The sequence below is a fragment of the Grammomys surdaster genome, unplaced genomic scaffold, assembly GCF_004785775.1.
Source record: "Grammomys surdaster isolate TR1022 unplaced genomic scaffold, NIH_TR_1.0 126531, whole genome shotgun sequence".
Classification (NCBI taxonomy): domain Eukaryota; kingdom Metazoa; phylum Chordata; class Mammalia; order Rodentia; family Muridae; genus Grammomys; species Grammomys surdaster.
The window spans coordinates 11,454,079-11,469,836 of record NW_021621323.1 but is presented as its reverse complement, the minus strand read 5'-3'; the positions used below and the strand labels follow the sequence as shown (position 1 = coordinate 11,469,836).

Genomic DNA, 15,758 nt, shown 5'->3' with positions numbered 1-15,758 from the left:
CAGATACGCCATGATTTTAGACATGCCTGGGAGCTAGAAGGCAGCAGAAAGCTGCCTCTCCTCTTGAGTCACACTCTGCTCCCTGATGGAGGCACAGGCCTCTGTACTTGGTCAGTCTTATTACCCTAAAACTCTCGTAAGAGTCTCTGAGCTCTTGACCTAGGTGTTTTCTTCCACATCAACCTTTCCAGGACCATAGATCTGCAAGGGTACTTGTCCAGTGGGTGCCTTTTACCACTTGTGTCGTGGCAACAGCCTCTTACGGCAGAACTTATCTGACCTAGATAGCAGACTGCAGTATAGGAAAGGTTATAGTTCAATCTTCTGCCCTTCATTCTCAAACTGCCCCCAAAACTACTTTTTAAAAAAATGCCTTCTTGGGCTAAGGTTGTAGCTAACAGTGCTTGTCGAGCAGGCATGACATCCTAGATTCCTTCCCCAGCATGGTATAAAACAGGAGTACAGGCTCATGCTGTAATTCTAGCACTCTCAAGGTATAGCAGGAGAGTCAGGAGTTCAAGGTCATCTTTGACTATGTAACAAGTGGGAGGCCAGGCTGGCTTACATGAGACTCAGTCTCAAAATAAAACAAATCAAAAACTTGCCTGAAAGAATAAGCCAATGAATTAAGGATTGAGTAGTCCAAAAATTCTTTCTAATAAATATATAACAAATACTAGAAGAATATTTGTTCTGAACTCTTGATATGTTTTCTGAGGCACTTGAGTGAGCTTCCACTATCTAGAACATTCTCTTACATGAAATCCTCACTCCATTAAATCACTTGGAAAAAACTGTGTCTGAGTGGATGAATTATTCATGTTTTTAAATGGGTAAACAGCAAATCAACCTGCTGCCAAGACAGTCTTCAGACTCTCAGCTAAACACAGTGACCAATGGGGAAAATATGTGGTGATGGTTCAACCGTAGGCACCAAAATCCCAACATTTGTATCACGCCTTTAACGAGAGACGTGGGACATTTTTACTGTCTTATTTCTCTTTCTGTTATCTTCATATTCTGTTGGCACATGGGCCTGTGAGTAGGAAAATGGTCTGCAGACAGATCAAAAGACATTCAGCTTAGAGTTCAGTCACAGCATATATATGTGGAATACTGAGGCAAAAACCCGTCGATCTGGGAGTTCTGGAAGGATTCAGAGTCGTTGGCTACAACGTTATGACAATCATTAGCATAAATGATGAAGGATGTGGTTTCCTAAGGAAAGGGGTGTGGTTTCCTATGAATATGTTTCTGTCAGGAACAGCCTGGAAATGAGTCTTACCTTCATAATAGCAAAGATGGGAGAGCTGGCTCTAGGACTAAACATGTAAGAGAGTTTAAAATAAAAGTTAAAAAAAGAAAAAAAAATAGCAAAGATGAAAAAGAACCAAGAAGAAAAGCTACTACACAAACAATTCTAATAATATTCTGTAAGATTAAAAAGATCCAAAGATGGACAGATAAAGAAGAGAAGACATATCCACATGAATATTAAATATATATATATATATATATATATATATATATATATATATATATATCCATTATGTAAGAGAATGATGAATTGATCCTTGCTGCAACACAAATGAACCCTGGAAAAATCTATGTTAATTGAAATGAGACAGTAGAAAAACACTATTATATCAATTCACAAAACTGATTTCCAGAATAAGTTAAGTCCTCATTGGCACAAGTACAGCAGTTGCCTGAGGCCTGGGCATGTGGAGGACAGAGGATCCTCTTATGTAGCTATGAACTTATCCAAAAAGATTGGATGATATACTTCATTTTAAATTTTGTATTTTGAGCCAGAGCTTCATGTAGTTCAAGCTGCCCCTGACTGAAGGCTGACCTTGAACTCACTAGGTAGCTGATAATAAGCCTGAGTTTGAAATCCTCTTGCTTCTAGCTCCTGAAGGCTGGGATTACAGCTGCTCACCACCACGTCTGGTTATATGTGGTGCTGTCAACTGAACCCAGGGTTTTGTGCGTGCTGAGTAAGCACTGTACCGATTGAACTATAACCCAGCTCAGGCACTTGAGCTAGGCAATGTGAGGACAAGTAACCAGGTAGAGATAAAGGAAGGTAGGATGCTTTTAGCTTCAAGAATCTCCAGAGAAAGCCTACAGAATAGGCTGTTCTGAAACCACCTTCTCATGGGACAGAAATCCATTTTGTCTTAGATAAGAAATGTTTTGCAGCACAAAACAATTACAATGGTCAAAGCATAAAAAGCAAGATTCTCTGTGGCTTCGTTCCTATGATACAAGATGTACTCAAATGGTCTCTTAAGTGACTTGAGGTCTAGCTAGAAGGGCGAAGTGCACAAATAAAATATCTCAAAACAAACAAACAAGGCAAGATCCTCTTGAGATTGATGCTAAAATCTCTCTTACACCCCCCCCCAGCAATTTGGAGGTTTGCAATGACACCTCCTTGTTTTTAAAGAACCTGAAGGTTTTTTCAAATAACAAGAAGAAAATCAATGGAGAGAGAACAAGAAACACACCTGCAGCTGATTCCTCTAACTGAAAGAGAACAATTAAAAAGCAGGCCATTGAGAACCTCATGATCAGTTCAATGGGTAGTTGTGAGCATCTGCCTCTGAATATGTCAGACTCTTGAAAGCCTCTGAGGAGACATCCATATCAGGCCCTTATCAGCATGCACTTCCTGACTTCCACATCAGCATCTACCTTTGGTGACTGCACATGGGATGGATACTCAGGTGGAAAGGTCTTCAAATGGCCCCTCCTTCAGTTTCTGTCCCTCACTTTGTCTCCATATTTGCTCCCTTGAGTATTTTGTTGCTCCTTCTAAGAAGAACCGAATCACCCCCACTTGGTCTTCCTTTTTTATGAGCTTCATGTGGCCTGTGAGTTGCATCTTGGGCATTTCAAGGTTCTGGGCTAATATCCAATAATCAGTGAGTGAATACCATGTGTGTTCTTTTGTGACTGGCTTACCTCACTCAGGATGATAATTTCTAGTTCCATCCATTTACCTAGGAACCTCTCGAATTCATTGTTTTTAATAGCTGAGTAATACTCCATTGTGTAAATATACCACATTTTTTTAATCCATTCCTCAGTTGAAGGACATCTGGGTTCTTTCCAGCTGAGGACTGAAGGAGCTGAAAGGGTTTGTGGCACCATGAGGAGAGCAACAATACCAACCAACCACAGCTCCCAGGGTCCTAACCACCAGCCTGGGAGCACTTATGGAGGGATCCAGGGCTTCAGCTGAATATGTAAGAGTGGAGGGCCCTGCCGGGCACAGGTGGAAGATGAGATCCTTGACCTCATGAAGGCTGGACGCCCCAGGGGGTGGGAATTTTGAGGGTGGGGAAGTGGGAGTAGGGGGGGTAGATGGGGGTTACATCCACGGAGAAGGAGGAGGGGTAAGGGAATGGGGCGGTTCCCGGGTAGGTGGGGGATGGGGTAAGGGGATAACATATGAAATGTAAATAAAATATCCAATAAAAAAATATCATATATAAAAATTTGAAAAAAAATAAAATAAAATAAAAAGCAGGCCATTTGTGTACTGTTTTAAGAATTTCAATGTCTTCCTTCTTTGATAGAAAGAGCAGAAGAAGAAAGAGAGAAGAGGAAAGGAAGAAAGAACAGAAGGCTCGGAGCAGAGAGGAAGCTGGGAAAGGTCGGAACCTTACGGCTTGATTTCCCAATGATTGACAGGGAAGTAAAATTCCTTTGGCTCTGCCGATTTATTCCTGTCTGCCGTGATAAATCACTAAGAGGATCATTTCAAGGTGGGGAAGTTCTCATTGTAGACAAAATTTTAGACTTGTGGGTAAGTTAGTTGAGAGTTGACTTTCAGCTGAAATGTACAAGTTTTGGCTTAACTGCTGCTTTGATGTATTTCTATTAGTTTACTGAAATCCATCAATTCACAGAAGAAATGAATGTATTAAATAACATTTACCTTCTTTGTCCGACCTATTGTAGACTGTGATCCTTGAGTTGTCATTTTCAGTCCATTTGACTGGAATATTCCACGTGTAACTGAAAATTTTAAGAAGGAAACATTTAACTTAATCATGAGAAGCTTAAATATCAAAATCAGCAGATGAACACATTTTTTTCCTTATAAATGATTGGTCAGTGTGTAGCACACTACACACATAGTTTATAAAATGTACTTCATGGACGAAGATAGGTCATGCCAGATAGTTCTATAAATACACAGAATATAGAAATTTACATAAAAATTAGATAAGGGAGAAGAAAGACTCAATATCCAGTAAAGATGCCATGAAATAGATATCTTGCACAGCGTGACTTGTATAAATGTGACATCTTATGTCATGATGTGGAGAGCCTCTGCATCCGAGACTGTAGATTCTAGCATGGCATGTTTTCTATCAAATTATATTGAAATTCTGCCTTCCTACCCGCTAAGCATTACATGGTCATCTCTAAAATTCACTTAGTAATTGCAACCATGTCATCAGTGCTGCAAGGGAAAATCACCAGTTAAGCTTATTTCCCGGGTGCCCGAGTGTTCTCCTTTGCTAGTTAGTATTTCAATCACATCAGGGAAAGAAAAAGGGGTGCCTGTCTTGTTCTACTGTTTGTGTCAGTTTTGTGGAATTGGAGGGTTGATTCTAGGGCTTCCTGCATGCCAAGGATGTCCTTTAACAATGAGCTATGACTTAATTTTTCTTTTGAGACAGAGCCCCTTTAAACTTCCCAGGCTGGCTTTGAACTCATTCTGCAGCCCAGGCAAGTCTTGAACTTGCCACCCTCCTATCTCCAGTAGAATATCTGGCTACATGGTTCAGGAGACCAGTGGTTCCCTTGGCTCTCCAGTGAATGCTGTGAGTTCTTCAGGCCTACCCAATGCCACCTCCTAACAGCTCTCTCCCCTCCCTACCTGGGTATAATTTCCAACCTGGCTAACTAGGAGATGCTGTCAGGCTGCTGGAGTCTGAAAGCCCAAAGTTCCAGGAAATATATTCCTCTGAATGTCGTGATGGATGCTTGTGACAACCTATCTTATCTAATCTGCCAAGTACCTCTGAGCAGGCTAAAGAACTTCCCCACACTTGGCAGCCAGATAGTCTCTACCGATCCTGCTTCATACAGAACCCCTGCTGCTCCCCCACCCCTGCTCCTGTGCTTTCCAAAGAAGTCACTTTCACTGGAAATCTCCAGGTCTGTTTCTAGGGAGGTTTACAGCTTCTCAGAAGAGGAACAAAGCAGCATTGTAATGGATCCCAGTCTATATTCTTGCTGTACTGCTAGTTTGGTGCTAACTGGAAGACTAATCTGTCTTCCCCATCTTCTCTAGCACCAGCCTGACCCAACACGGAACAGCCAGAGGCTTCATGATCTGTGAGCAGAGTCTTCACATAGGGTATACTCCTCCCAGGGACAACACCATACTAAAGACTGGCAGAAGATGTGTTACTGGAAACAGATACAAAACATGCTATCCTGGGATGTCTGGGAATGTCTTAAGTCAAAATGAAGGAAGGCAGTGGAACTATTCTCTTCTAACTTTAGCATCATGATATTGTACCTAATCTCCACTGAGTAAAGAAAAAAATTTGAGAATATAATATGCTCAAGAGTGGAAGTCATATAAATGAAGCGATAAAGGCTTATCTAAATTCAGCGGTATCAGGGATTATTCCTGAAGGTGTAATTAGCGGTCTGACTGTCTTACAGGCTCCATCAATGCTAAATCCAGCCACTCTGATTTTCTTCACTGACATTGACTTAATCATCTAAGATGGCACACCTACTCTCAATCTTCTGTCTCTTAATTTGGAATGTGCACCCAAGGGCCTGATAGGAAGAAATCCCACAGACAGAGATGAGAAATGGTTCGTTGAAAGAGATGGTGGAGGCCACAATATGACCCACACAGGGTTCATCTGAATGATAAAACTTTCTGCTCTGTGCTTCTCCTAATCTTAGATTAAGCAAAGAGAAAGACACGGCCCACAGTGTAACTGAGAGCACCGTCACCTACCACAAAAGAGTAAGTCGGAGGAGAGGGGAGCTGAGCCTCAGCCTAGGAAAGGACCAGTCCCCTCCTCCCCACTGTGGATAAAGGTATTGCTTATACATTCTTATACATGTATGCTAATTATACAAGATAATAGGGTGCCTCAAAGTATTTATTGCAATCTAATATTTTAATAAAGAGAAATATAAGGAAGGCTCGCTTCGGTTTGGAAGTCTCTTGCTTCTTTGTTCAGCTACTATTGATTTGTGACAAATTGTTCTCAATGAGGAAGAAAGAGCTTATTTTCTGTTTCTTTTCCTGTGAATATATAATTGTATTTGATAAACCTAAGACAAATAAATCTACTTTATAACAAATGATCTCTAAAAATCATGCCTCTAGGAATCAAAATAAGATGTGTATAGTATCTGGTTAAAAACTTAAGAAAAATACTAAGTATAAATGTTACAACGGTACTCTCTTGCTGAAAAAAATTTAAAAACTTATTATAACAAAAAGAGATTTTATTCTTAATGATATGTTTGGTTTACTTGACTGTAATTTTTTTATTCCCATAGAAGGGAATTGATAACCAAGGAGATGTGTTTTTGGGTTGTTTGTTTGTTTGTTTGTTTGCCAATCCCTCTAGCTCAAACAAAGCAAGGGCTGGCTGTCTTTGCTTAATAAATCAGTGGCTACATATAACAGGAGGAAACAATTACTGGGAAACCTGCCTAGTGGAAGCTGGTTTTGCAAGACAGAGGATGTTGTTGACTTACACATTGTAACATCCAATGCACATGTTGTCACTGGAGAGAACTTGGGAAAATACAAATGTCATCTGTCAGTTTTCTTCCTTGGGTCCCTTGAATTCACACTCTACTAGCCACCACCTCCACCGTGGTTTGCATCCCTGTTCTGGGCTGTCCCTCCCTCACCTCCCTTGCACACTTTTCCAGTCTTTCTATGCAGCCTGGGTCTTGTAGCTAGTCTGCCTCTAGTCAAATGAAGGTCCCATCACGTCCTCTCTGGGCAACCTTGAATTGCCTAATCCCTTTCTGTCTCGATTTCCACATCTGTTTTTCATAAAATAGATCCAAAGATCCGAAGGATGTCAAGTAGCTCTAGCAACTTAATCAGTGCTTGGTGTTGCAGTGTATATACATGTGACTGCTTACAAACTGGAAGTTCTTCACACACGCTATCGTCATCCCCTTTTCTCACCTTACATATTAAATCCTGGGGAAACGAAGTCTCCCATTCACTCTATGCCCTTCTCCCAATTAACTGAGACTCAGCTAATCAGTTCTCAAGTAGGATGGGGGAGAATAATTATTGTGAAACTTCCTACTGGATGCTGGTGCCTTGGAAATTTAACATCGAAATGCTGTTCAATCTACTTTACTGAGACCAAATAATGACTGCAAAGAAACTAGTTTATAGTTATTAAAGCTTCCCCAAAATACCTTCTTCATACCTGGTAATTCTCCTCCTTCATGCTGTAGTAACTCCTCCCAAAGAATTGACCTTGTGATACTTTACATGTGACATACAGTGATATAGAAACTGCACTGAATAACATCAAGATCATGACAAAAGAGAGGCAAGGGTCTCTTCAGTAAGAAGTAAGAAGTAGTGGAGACCGCAAGGAGCCTGGGAAGTGGGCAGATGTGAAATTCTCTCCATTCAAACTAAATGCTAAAAGTATAAAGAGAGCTATAAAAAGTGGGGTGTAGGTAGGGCTGGGGCAATGCCCAGGGACAGGTGATGTGCTATGACACCCCACTTTACCCAATAGACGACTCAGCTGGACCAGAATAGTGACCTTGGGGCTGGTCTCAGTGCTTGATGTCCTGAAAGTCTGATTATCTTCCCCTCATTGGGGGGTTGAGGGGTTGGGGGTTGGGGGGTATGTGGGTTGGTATGCAAAGTCATTCTGACTGTGCACAAGTATCTACAGCACTGGGACAAAGTTTGACGATGACTAAGTATCTTAGTGTTTTACTGCACCCATGGTATTTTATAAATACCATGACCAAGGCAATTCTTATAAGGACAACATTTAATTGGGGCTGGCTTGCGTGTTCAGAGGTTCAGTCCATTATCATCAAGGTGGAGAATGGCAGTGTCAAGACAGGCATGGTGCAGGTAGAGCTGACAGTTCTACATCTTCATTTGAAGGCAGCCAGGAGAATACTGACTTCCAGGCAGCTAGCACTAGGGTCTTAAAGCCCACACCCACAGTGACACACCTACTCCAACAAGGCCACAACTCCTAATAGTGCCACTCCCTGAGCCAAGCATATACAAACTACATACTAAGTCTCTTAACTGTGGTAAGTTCTGAGATTATCACACTTTACTGGATTTATATTATAGACATTTCTAAAAAGCTACCCAATTAAAGAGATTAACATATTATCTTGGATTTCAGCTGAAATGCTTCAAGCATCTTAACTCAGTAGCCATATTTAATATTAGGGGGAGAATCTTCTCTGGTAAAATTGTGGGCTTTAGTTTTAACATGATAAAATGTCTTTTGATCTACTTTATATGTAGGTTTAATGTCTTTTGCACTTATTTACTTATTTATTCAGTCTGGAGAGGGCACACATGTGGATGTCAGAGGCTATCATTGTGTGGATTCCAGAAAAGAATGTGGGACATCAGATTGGGCTGCAAGTGCCCTCTCCCACTGAGCCACTGACTCTATATTTGGGCTTTAATTAGATTTATAAAAATATACAGAAAATAAAAATGCAGATGATACAGATTTATGCATCTTAGATGTATCTTCATATTTTAAAATTACTAGGTTTGGGGGTTTTTTGAGACAAGATGTCTCTGTATATAGCTTTGGCTGTCCCAGAACTCAATCTGTAGGCTAGCCTCAAACTCTGAGATCTGTCTGCCTGTACCTCTTGAGTGCCAGGATTAAAGGTGTGTGCCATCACTGATTGACTTAGGGTTAAAGTTCTAATTTAAAACTTTAAAGTAGTGTTTAGATGAACTTGATGACACGTATAAGTTTATGTGTTATATACAAGGTAATTTGATTAAATTTCAAAGTGAAGTGCTGCTTAGATGGACAGGGGAATTAGCCTTGGGCAATTTTTACATAAGTTCATAATTAATAAAAAATTCGAAGAGCTGGTGCTGAAAACCCCAGGCTGTCATATCCCTCCCTCAGGCAAAAGCTTCTGGGTTGGATCTCTAGTTTAACTTGACTGATTGCCCAATATGTTCTGCTTTAACCCTGAGAGGCATGGGCTAGCTCACTTATGTTATTTCCACTTCTATTTCCCATTAACAATAAAATTTAAAAAAAATAAAATAAAATGATTCTCAGGCTTCTCTGTGAGTCACAAGTAGACCTCTAGGTAAGAGTCTCACCCCACCTTTCTTGGTGTTGCTGTTGTTCTGTAAAACTAAACTAGCCACTGAGGGCTAGTTGATGCTTCATAACCAACTCTCAGGGGACACTTCATAGGGTTTCTTCATTTCCGTGTGATATACCCACGGGGCCCAGGAACAAACTACTGCTGTTCCATAAACTGAGACTAGCCACTGAGGGCTAGTTGATGCTTCACAACCAGCTCTCAGAGGACAATTCATAGCCTTTGTTCATTTCCATCTGATACACTCTACAAGCTACAAACAGTGTCCCTGCTAGTTGGGAAGAGACACAGCTGCTGCCACACCTGGGCCAGGTCCTCACTTGCTTACAGACTCCGTCCCTATGCCCAGCTGCTCACCTCTGTTTCGGACACTAGACTTTCAAGCTTGCCTTCTTCATGTTTACCATCTCATTGTGTCAGTTTTACAATTTTGGAGAATTTCTCCCAAATTTACTTCAATGAAAATTTTAGTCTTCTTTCTGTGTTCTCAGTTTGTCTTTCTAAGGAACTCTGTCTTGGATGATAAGCACAACAGCTTTTTTAAAACAAAAAAATCTCTGAATATATCTTATAATTTTCTTTTTTCTTTTTTTTCTTTTCGTTTTTGGCTCCTAAATAATGTCCATAGAGTCAGGACTTTTCCATTTGTCCACCTGGCATTTAAGCTTTTATGCTTAGACATTTTTTTCATGTGTCTTCTCATACTCAACTGTCTTTTCATATTTAAGAAAGGAGAGTTGAGTCGATTACTTTGTTGTTTTGAGTCTGCATGTACGATGTGTGCATCTGTTTGTGTGTGAGTGTGCATACGCCATGCCACCCTCAGAGGGTAAGCTGAGGCTCTGGTCCTTACCCTCCACCTTATATGAGACAAGGTCCCTCTATCGTCCACTTTTGTGTATGCAGACCAGCTGAGGGTTCTACGGAGTGTGTCCCGAAGCCACTATACTTCTTGTCATAGAGGTACTGGGAATGGCAGTGCACACTGTTCTGTCTGGCCTCGCATGGGTTCTAGGGACGCAAACTCGGGCCCTAAAGCTTACATGGCAAGTCTATTATCAGCTGAATTATCTCTCAAGACAAAATTGATTATTCTTGCTATCTCTTCTATAGAGGAGGGAGATAGGTTTTGGAAATAAGCTTCTCCAGTGAGCAGGTCTTAGGGGACGTCCAGCCCACCCTCCTTGCAAGGATGTTTTTGCTCTGGAGCCGCCACTGTGGAAGTCTTTGGCTGTCCTCTACTGTTTTAGTCTATTTCTTTCGGGAAACAAGCCATCTGGATTCCTGCCTGCTGTCACCGCCAGACTTCTGAGAGTTCTCTACAGTGAGGGCAAGAGTGATGAATGAGAACGAAGTGGAGAAGTAGGTCCAAATGGCACAGCCTGGACTCATTACTCGATCCATTTTCAGCTTCATTTCTCACGGCTTCTCTGTACTCTTTACTGTGCACTGCACACTGTGAGTGTAGAGCCTGTCTAGGGACAGGGAGGCTCCTGTTATTATCTGTCAGCATCTTTCCCGGTTCCCTTTTGGACCACGATTTCTTCTTCAGCCTTTCTCCCAGCATTCCGTGCTGCCTACAGCCCCACCCACTCATGTTCAACACCATCCCCGCCTTATTTCTTTTACTGCTTCTATTCTTTTATTCTTTGGTGTCTATGTAGAAGACAAATGTGGGCATACGCTCAGTCTGTCACTTGGCTAGCTTTGAACTCTCTGTTGCCTAAAGGCTGTACCTTTATACCATCATATGCCGATCATACCAGGACAGCAGACATAAGCGCATGAGCAGTATTTCTGTTGAATATTTTCTACTATACTTTCAAGTGAGTCATCGTTACCCAAGCTCTGACGGTGGCTGGGAAGGATCAGCTTTGGAGTCCAACAGAAAGCGTTTCTGGATGATGTTCTGCCTTTCACTCACAGTAACCACAGGATAGCCCATCTGGCTGGTCCAGGTGTCCATGACTTCTTTCACTGGTTGATTACTTGCCTGTCATTGGGGGACAAAGGAGCTCCATTAATTTATAAATGAGGGGAAATTAAAAATAATTAGTGATGTTAAAATGTAAATCGCTTTTCAGTTGGATGAAGAGATGTTTGAGGATATTGCCTCCCTTACCGCTTCCAGCGAATCCCAAAAGTCTGAAGTTTTTGCGTTCTTGAACTGGAAATTTTGCAAGTAAATCTGTAAAAGATGAGTGCTTTAAAGCCCAGCCTTGGCTTTCCTTGTATCGTACCTCCACAGCCTCACCCGGACCTTCCACAACTGTTCATGCTGTTTTCATGACATGAGATCATACACGCACACACGCACACACACACACACACACACACCCCACACACGCCATATAAGAAATAGCTGTGGCTTTCTTGCAGTAAAACTTCATTTCCAGACACTGATATTTCAGTGCTATTTGATTTTCATATTATTAAGTATTCTTTCCATTTTTTTTCAGCCATCTTAAAGGTGGACACTTCTTTAGTTCTTGAACTTAAATGGTAGTGGGTTGAATTTGCCGTGCTAAGGGAATGAACACATATGTAGTCTTCTGAATAATGACAAAGATGGTTATGAGTGAATGGGAGAAATTAGCCCCTTTGGAGAGCAAGTCTTTACTCTTCAAATACTTTAAAAACATAAATCTTTTAAATAGAAAGCTGCCCCTTGGGAAGTTCTGCTTACAAGAACGCTGCATGGGAATTTCAGAAGCACTGGGACATGTCCCCAGAGAACTATCTCAGTCTTTTCTAACCCCTTACCTAGCCATGTCTGGTATATGGGAGTTGGGGGGAAGGTTGGTCTTCCAGAGACTTGCCAGTGTTCCTGCTCTCTCCCTGCTGTGACTCTGTAAACCCCTGCTATTTAATATGTGGGAATCTTACCTAGAAATCAAACTTTTCATTTGTTCCCAGTGGGTAACTTTGTATGTTAACATTTAATCTCTAAGTTGCTTTAATATTTGGAGGTAATATATCTAGGTCACATTATCTTCTATATTCTTTTTTGTTTCAGGAACTTAGGACTAAAACAAACTTAGAATCCCAGAACACCTCCAACAGGGCTGAGGCTGCCTTGGAATCCTGCCACCATATTAATTCTTTTGGTTAATTCACTTCTCAACACTACCACCAGAGGGCAGGCAAGGGAAGGCAGAAGTGTGTTTCTGGTCTTCATTTCACTCTTAGTATATAACGACACTTAGGATATAATAACAATTCTAACTGTAACTACAGGTTAATGCCATCTTCTAGGGAGTGATGCCTTCATAAAAGCATCTTGGAAGAGTTCATTTGTTCAGTGGGTGTTTTGTTACTGTTTCTTGTTTATTTTTGAGAAAGAATTTCGCTGTGTAGTCTAAGCTGGACTTGACCTTGTGTCTATCCTGCTAAATAGTTTCTTTGTGCACTTACAAGATTTTCAGCAGAGAAGTAAAGCCATCTTGGAACTGGATAGAACCTTAAATATTACTTAATATAATGCTCCTGTTTTTAAAATGAAAGAAATGACCCTGGCCAAATGCCTGTGTCCTTGGAGGAAGAGAGGTGCGTCTGAGACTGATTCGCAAGAATATGAATGCTGGACCAATGTGTGGGTATAGATTTGGCTTTTCCTCCTCCTCCTCCTCCTCCTCTTCCTCCTCCTCCTCTTCTTCCTCTTCCTCTTTCTCCTTTTCCTTCTCTTCCTTCTCATCCTCCTTTTCCTCCTCTTCCCCCTCTTCCTCTTCCTCCTCCTCCTCCTCCTCCTTTTGTTTTTCTTCTTCTTCATCTTCTCCTTCATTACAGTTTATTGTTTCTCATGAACTAGAGGCCAGATTGAAATTTACATAAACAGTACCAAAAAGCACCACCTTTGTCTTCGCCAGGTCGGCGCTTCCTAATAGTCTACACTAAGAATTTCTCTTCCTCCCCTCGTCACAGTCACATCAGCTTCCGAGTCTAAGTCACATGACAACCTTGGCCATAGCTCTCTCGTTAGTTGGTACTGGCGAGCACAAAAGGAAAAGGAACACTGTGTGTTGTTGCTGTCCTAGGAAGGAAAAGGCCTTCCCAGCTCATCCATTCACCTTTTCCCAAGTTAGTACTAATAGTAGAACAAGAGACGATGGATACCTTCCTCATAATGACACACTGTTACTAATGCCTCAGCATCTATTGCACTTTTACAATGCACAGTTGTGGCCCTCTTGGGGTGAATGACGGCGTCATTTTGCTGTGTGACACTGTACTTGATGGGATGAACACAGAAAACCCAAATTCCTCAATGGTCACTTTTCCTAATGGGGAATCAATTAGTCTGGGCAGAAAGCTAGAATCTGTAAAGGCTTGCCAGACCATGGGACTCTGGGGTGACAGCCATGATGCGATGACAAGGGTGATTCGGGTGACAGGTTGAATGTCTCAGATGATCTGAGAACTACACAGATACCTGAAAATATCCATTCAGGTTTGAAATTTGGAAGAAAGAAAAAGTGCTTTGGTGGGTTTTCCCCTATAAATCATATTTTCCTATAAATTCCTATAAATAAATTCACTCCACAACACTTTAGTTGTATGAGACATACTGCCTATTAGCCATTGAGCCAGGTTAAATTTGTAGGACCATTTGGTGCCATGGTTAGAGACTGTTGTAACTTGAGAACTATTAGTCTCAGGTGAGACTTTTTAAGTTAATGACAACCCATTAGGTTAAGGAGGACTGAGAATTTATTGAAAGATCTGAGAATTTATGGAATGGTTAGCTAAGCTGTTTACTTTTAAGGACTTTTTTGATAGTTCTCCACAGAAGCTACTATAAAGGAGTATTTAATTTAGTCAGTTCTTAAGACACTGAGAATGTCTTAGCAGCAGTTTAAATGAGAACTATGCAGATAGAGATGCAAAAAAGTTTTAAAGTAAGTTTTCTTTTCTCTTTCTTTTTAATATATTTTTTTATTTATTTGAAGTAGGGTCTCACTGTGTAGCCCTAGTTGATCTGAAATTACTATATAAATTAGACTGGCCTTGAACTCACAGATCTGCCTGCCTCTGCCTCCCAAATGCTGTGATTAAAGTTGTGCCCCACCATGCCCAGGGTTATTATTATTATTTATTTGTATGTTCAACATTATACATTACAGACATCCACTCAACAAACATTTTCTCGATTACGCAATATGTGAAAAATTCTGTAGGTTCTGAAACACACCTAAGGACCTGGGAAAGAAGGCCTCCCTCCATGAAGATGCTCACAGTAGAAACGTGGTGAGAACTGAGTGTGAAACTCGCAGAGTGTCACACATGCTCATAGCTCCTGCACCACATATCCCCACAGGATCTTTTATTAGTGAGCGAAATAGCTTTGTATGTATCCTAAATATTTTCTAAATTTTACTCTTCTCTTTCTTGAATAGGCACATAGGCATTTTACTATTTGTCCAAAACAGGGACCACTACCTTTTAAGATATCAAAGCATTAAATAAATGCCACCTATGAAGACATGGCAACAGGAGAGCTATGGGGGTTGGGGGTGGGATTGTCCTGCAGTCTCATGGTCCTAGAAAACAGCATGACAAAGAACTGATAATCTGTGTAAAAATTTTGTCTTTTATGCTTTATGGGCTGTATCAAATCCCTGGGCTATCACAATGGAAGGTGGCGAGGAAGAGAAGCATCTGGGATGTGATTCTATTTCTAGGTTGGAATGGGCCCACCCAGACGTTGGGGCAGCTATAAGGAGACATTATAGTAACTTCAATAAAGAGCAGGAGACACAGATTCTGAGATGATTGGCATAGGGCATTCTAGAAGAATAAACATGAACTGGAATGTCCAGTGGAATGGCATGTTAACATAGGCTGTGTGCAGAACATTAGAAAATGAATTCTTACGGATCTTCTCAAAGGGACCAAGGTATCCATCTTCACTGACTTCATAAGAGTAGGATTGTTTATAATAAAGATTTTCCAAATCTATAATAAGGAAAAGACCTTCTACTTTCTGTGTGGGAATACCAGTAGAGACAGACTTAAATGTCTCTGTCGTGCTGCTGTGTAATGAACTATGTCCCTAAATTCATTCATGATGGCCTCAGAGCCTCAGGAGGGTATTCTGGTTGGTGTGAAGTAATGAGGAAGTGACCTCATGGTGAGACCCAGGCTCTTACAAATGACACAGGAATATTTGTCTCCTGTGCCTCATGAGGACATAGGGGACTGTCTGCAGGACAAAAGGGACTCTTACCAGGAACTGAAATGCAGCACCTCGACCCTGGACTTTACCAGTGTTGTAGGAAAACAAATGTTTTTTGTTTAAGCCCCTGGTCTAGGCTACCTTGTCATCGCAGGCCCAGCCATGTAAAGAGTATCCACACAAGTAGAAGGTATCCGCACATGTAAAG

The 15,758-nt window shown here is 41.2% G+C and overlaps 1 protein-coding gene across 1 annotated transcript in view; it reads right to left on the bottom strand.

The window, feature by feature from the left end:
* Nucleotides 1-15,758, bottom strand: part of Enpep (glutamyl aminopeptidase) — a 74,963-nt gene that overhangs the window by 21,770 nt on the left and 37,435 nt on the right. The window contains exons 9-11 of the mRNA XM_028760411.1: nt 11,501-11,566; nt 11,220-11,371; nt 3,950-4,029 (exon numbers count right to left, since the gene is read on the bottom strand). Coding sequence (XP_028616244.1) covers nt 3,950-4,029; nt 11,220-11,371; nt 11,501-11,566 — 298 coding nt within the window. The remainder of the gene's footprint in view (nt 1-3,949; nt 4,030-11,219; nt 11,372-11,500; nt 11,567-15,758) is intronic.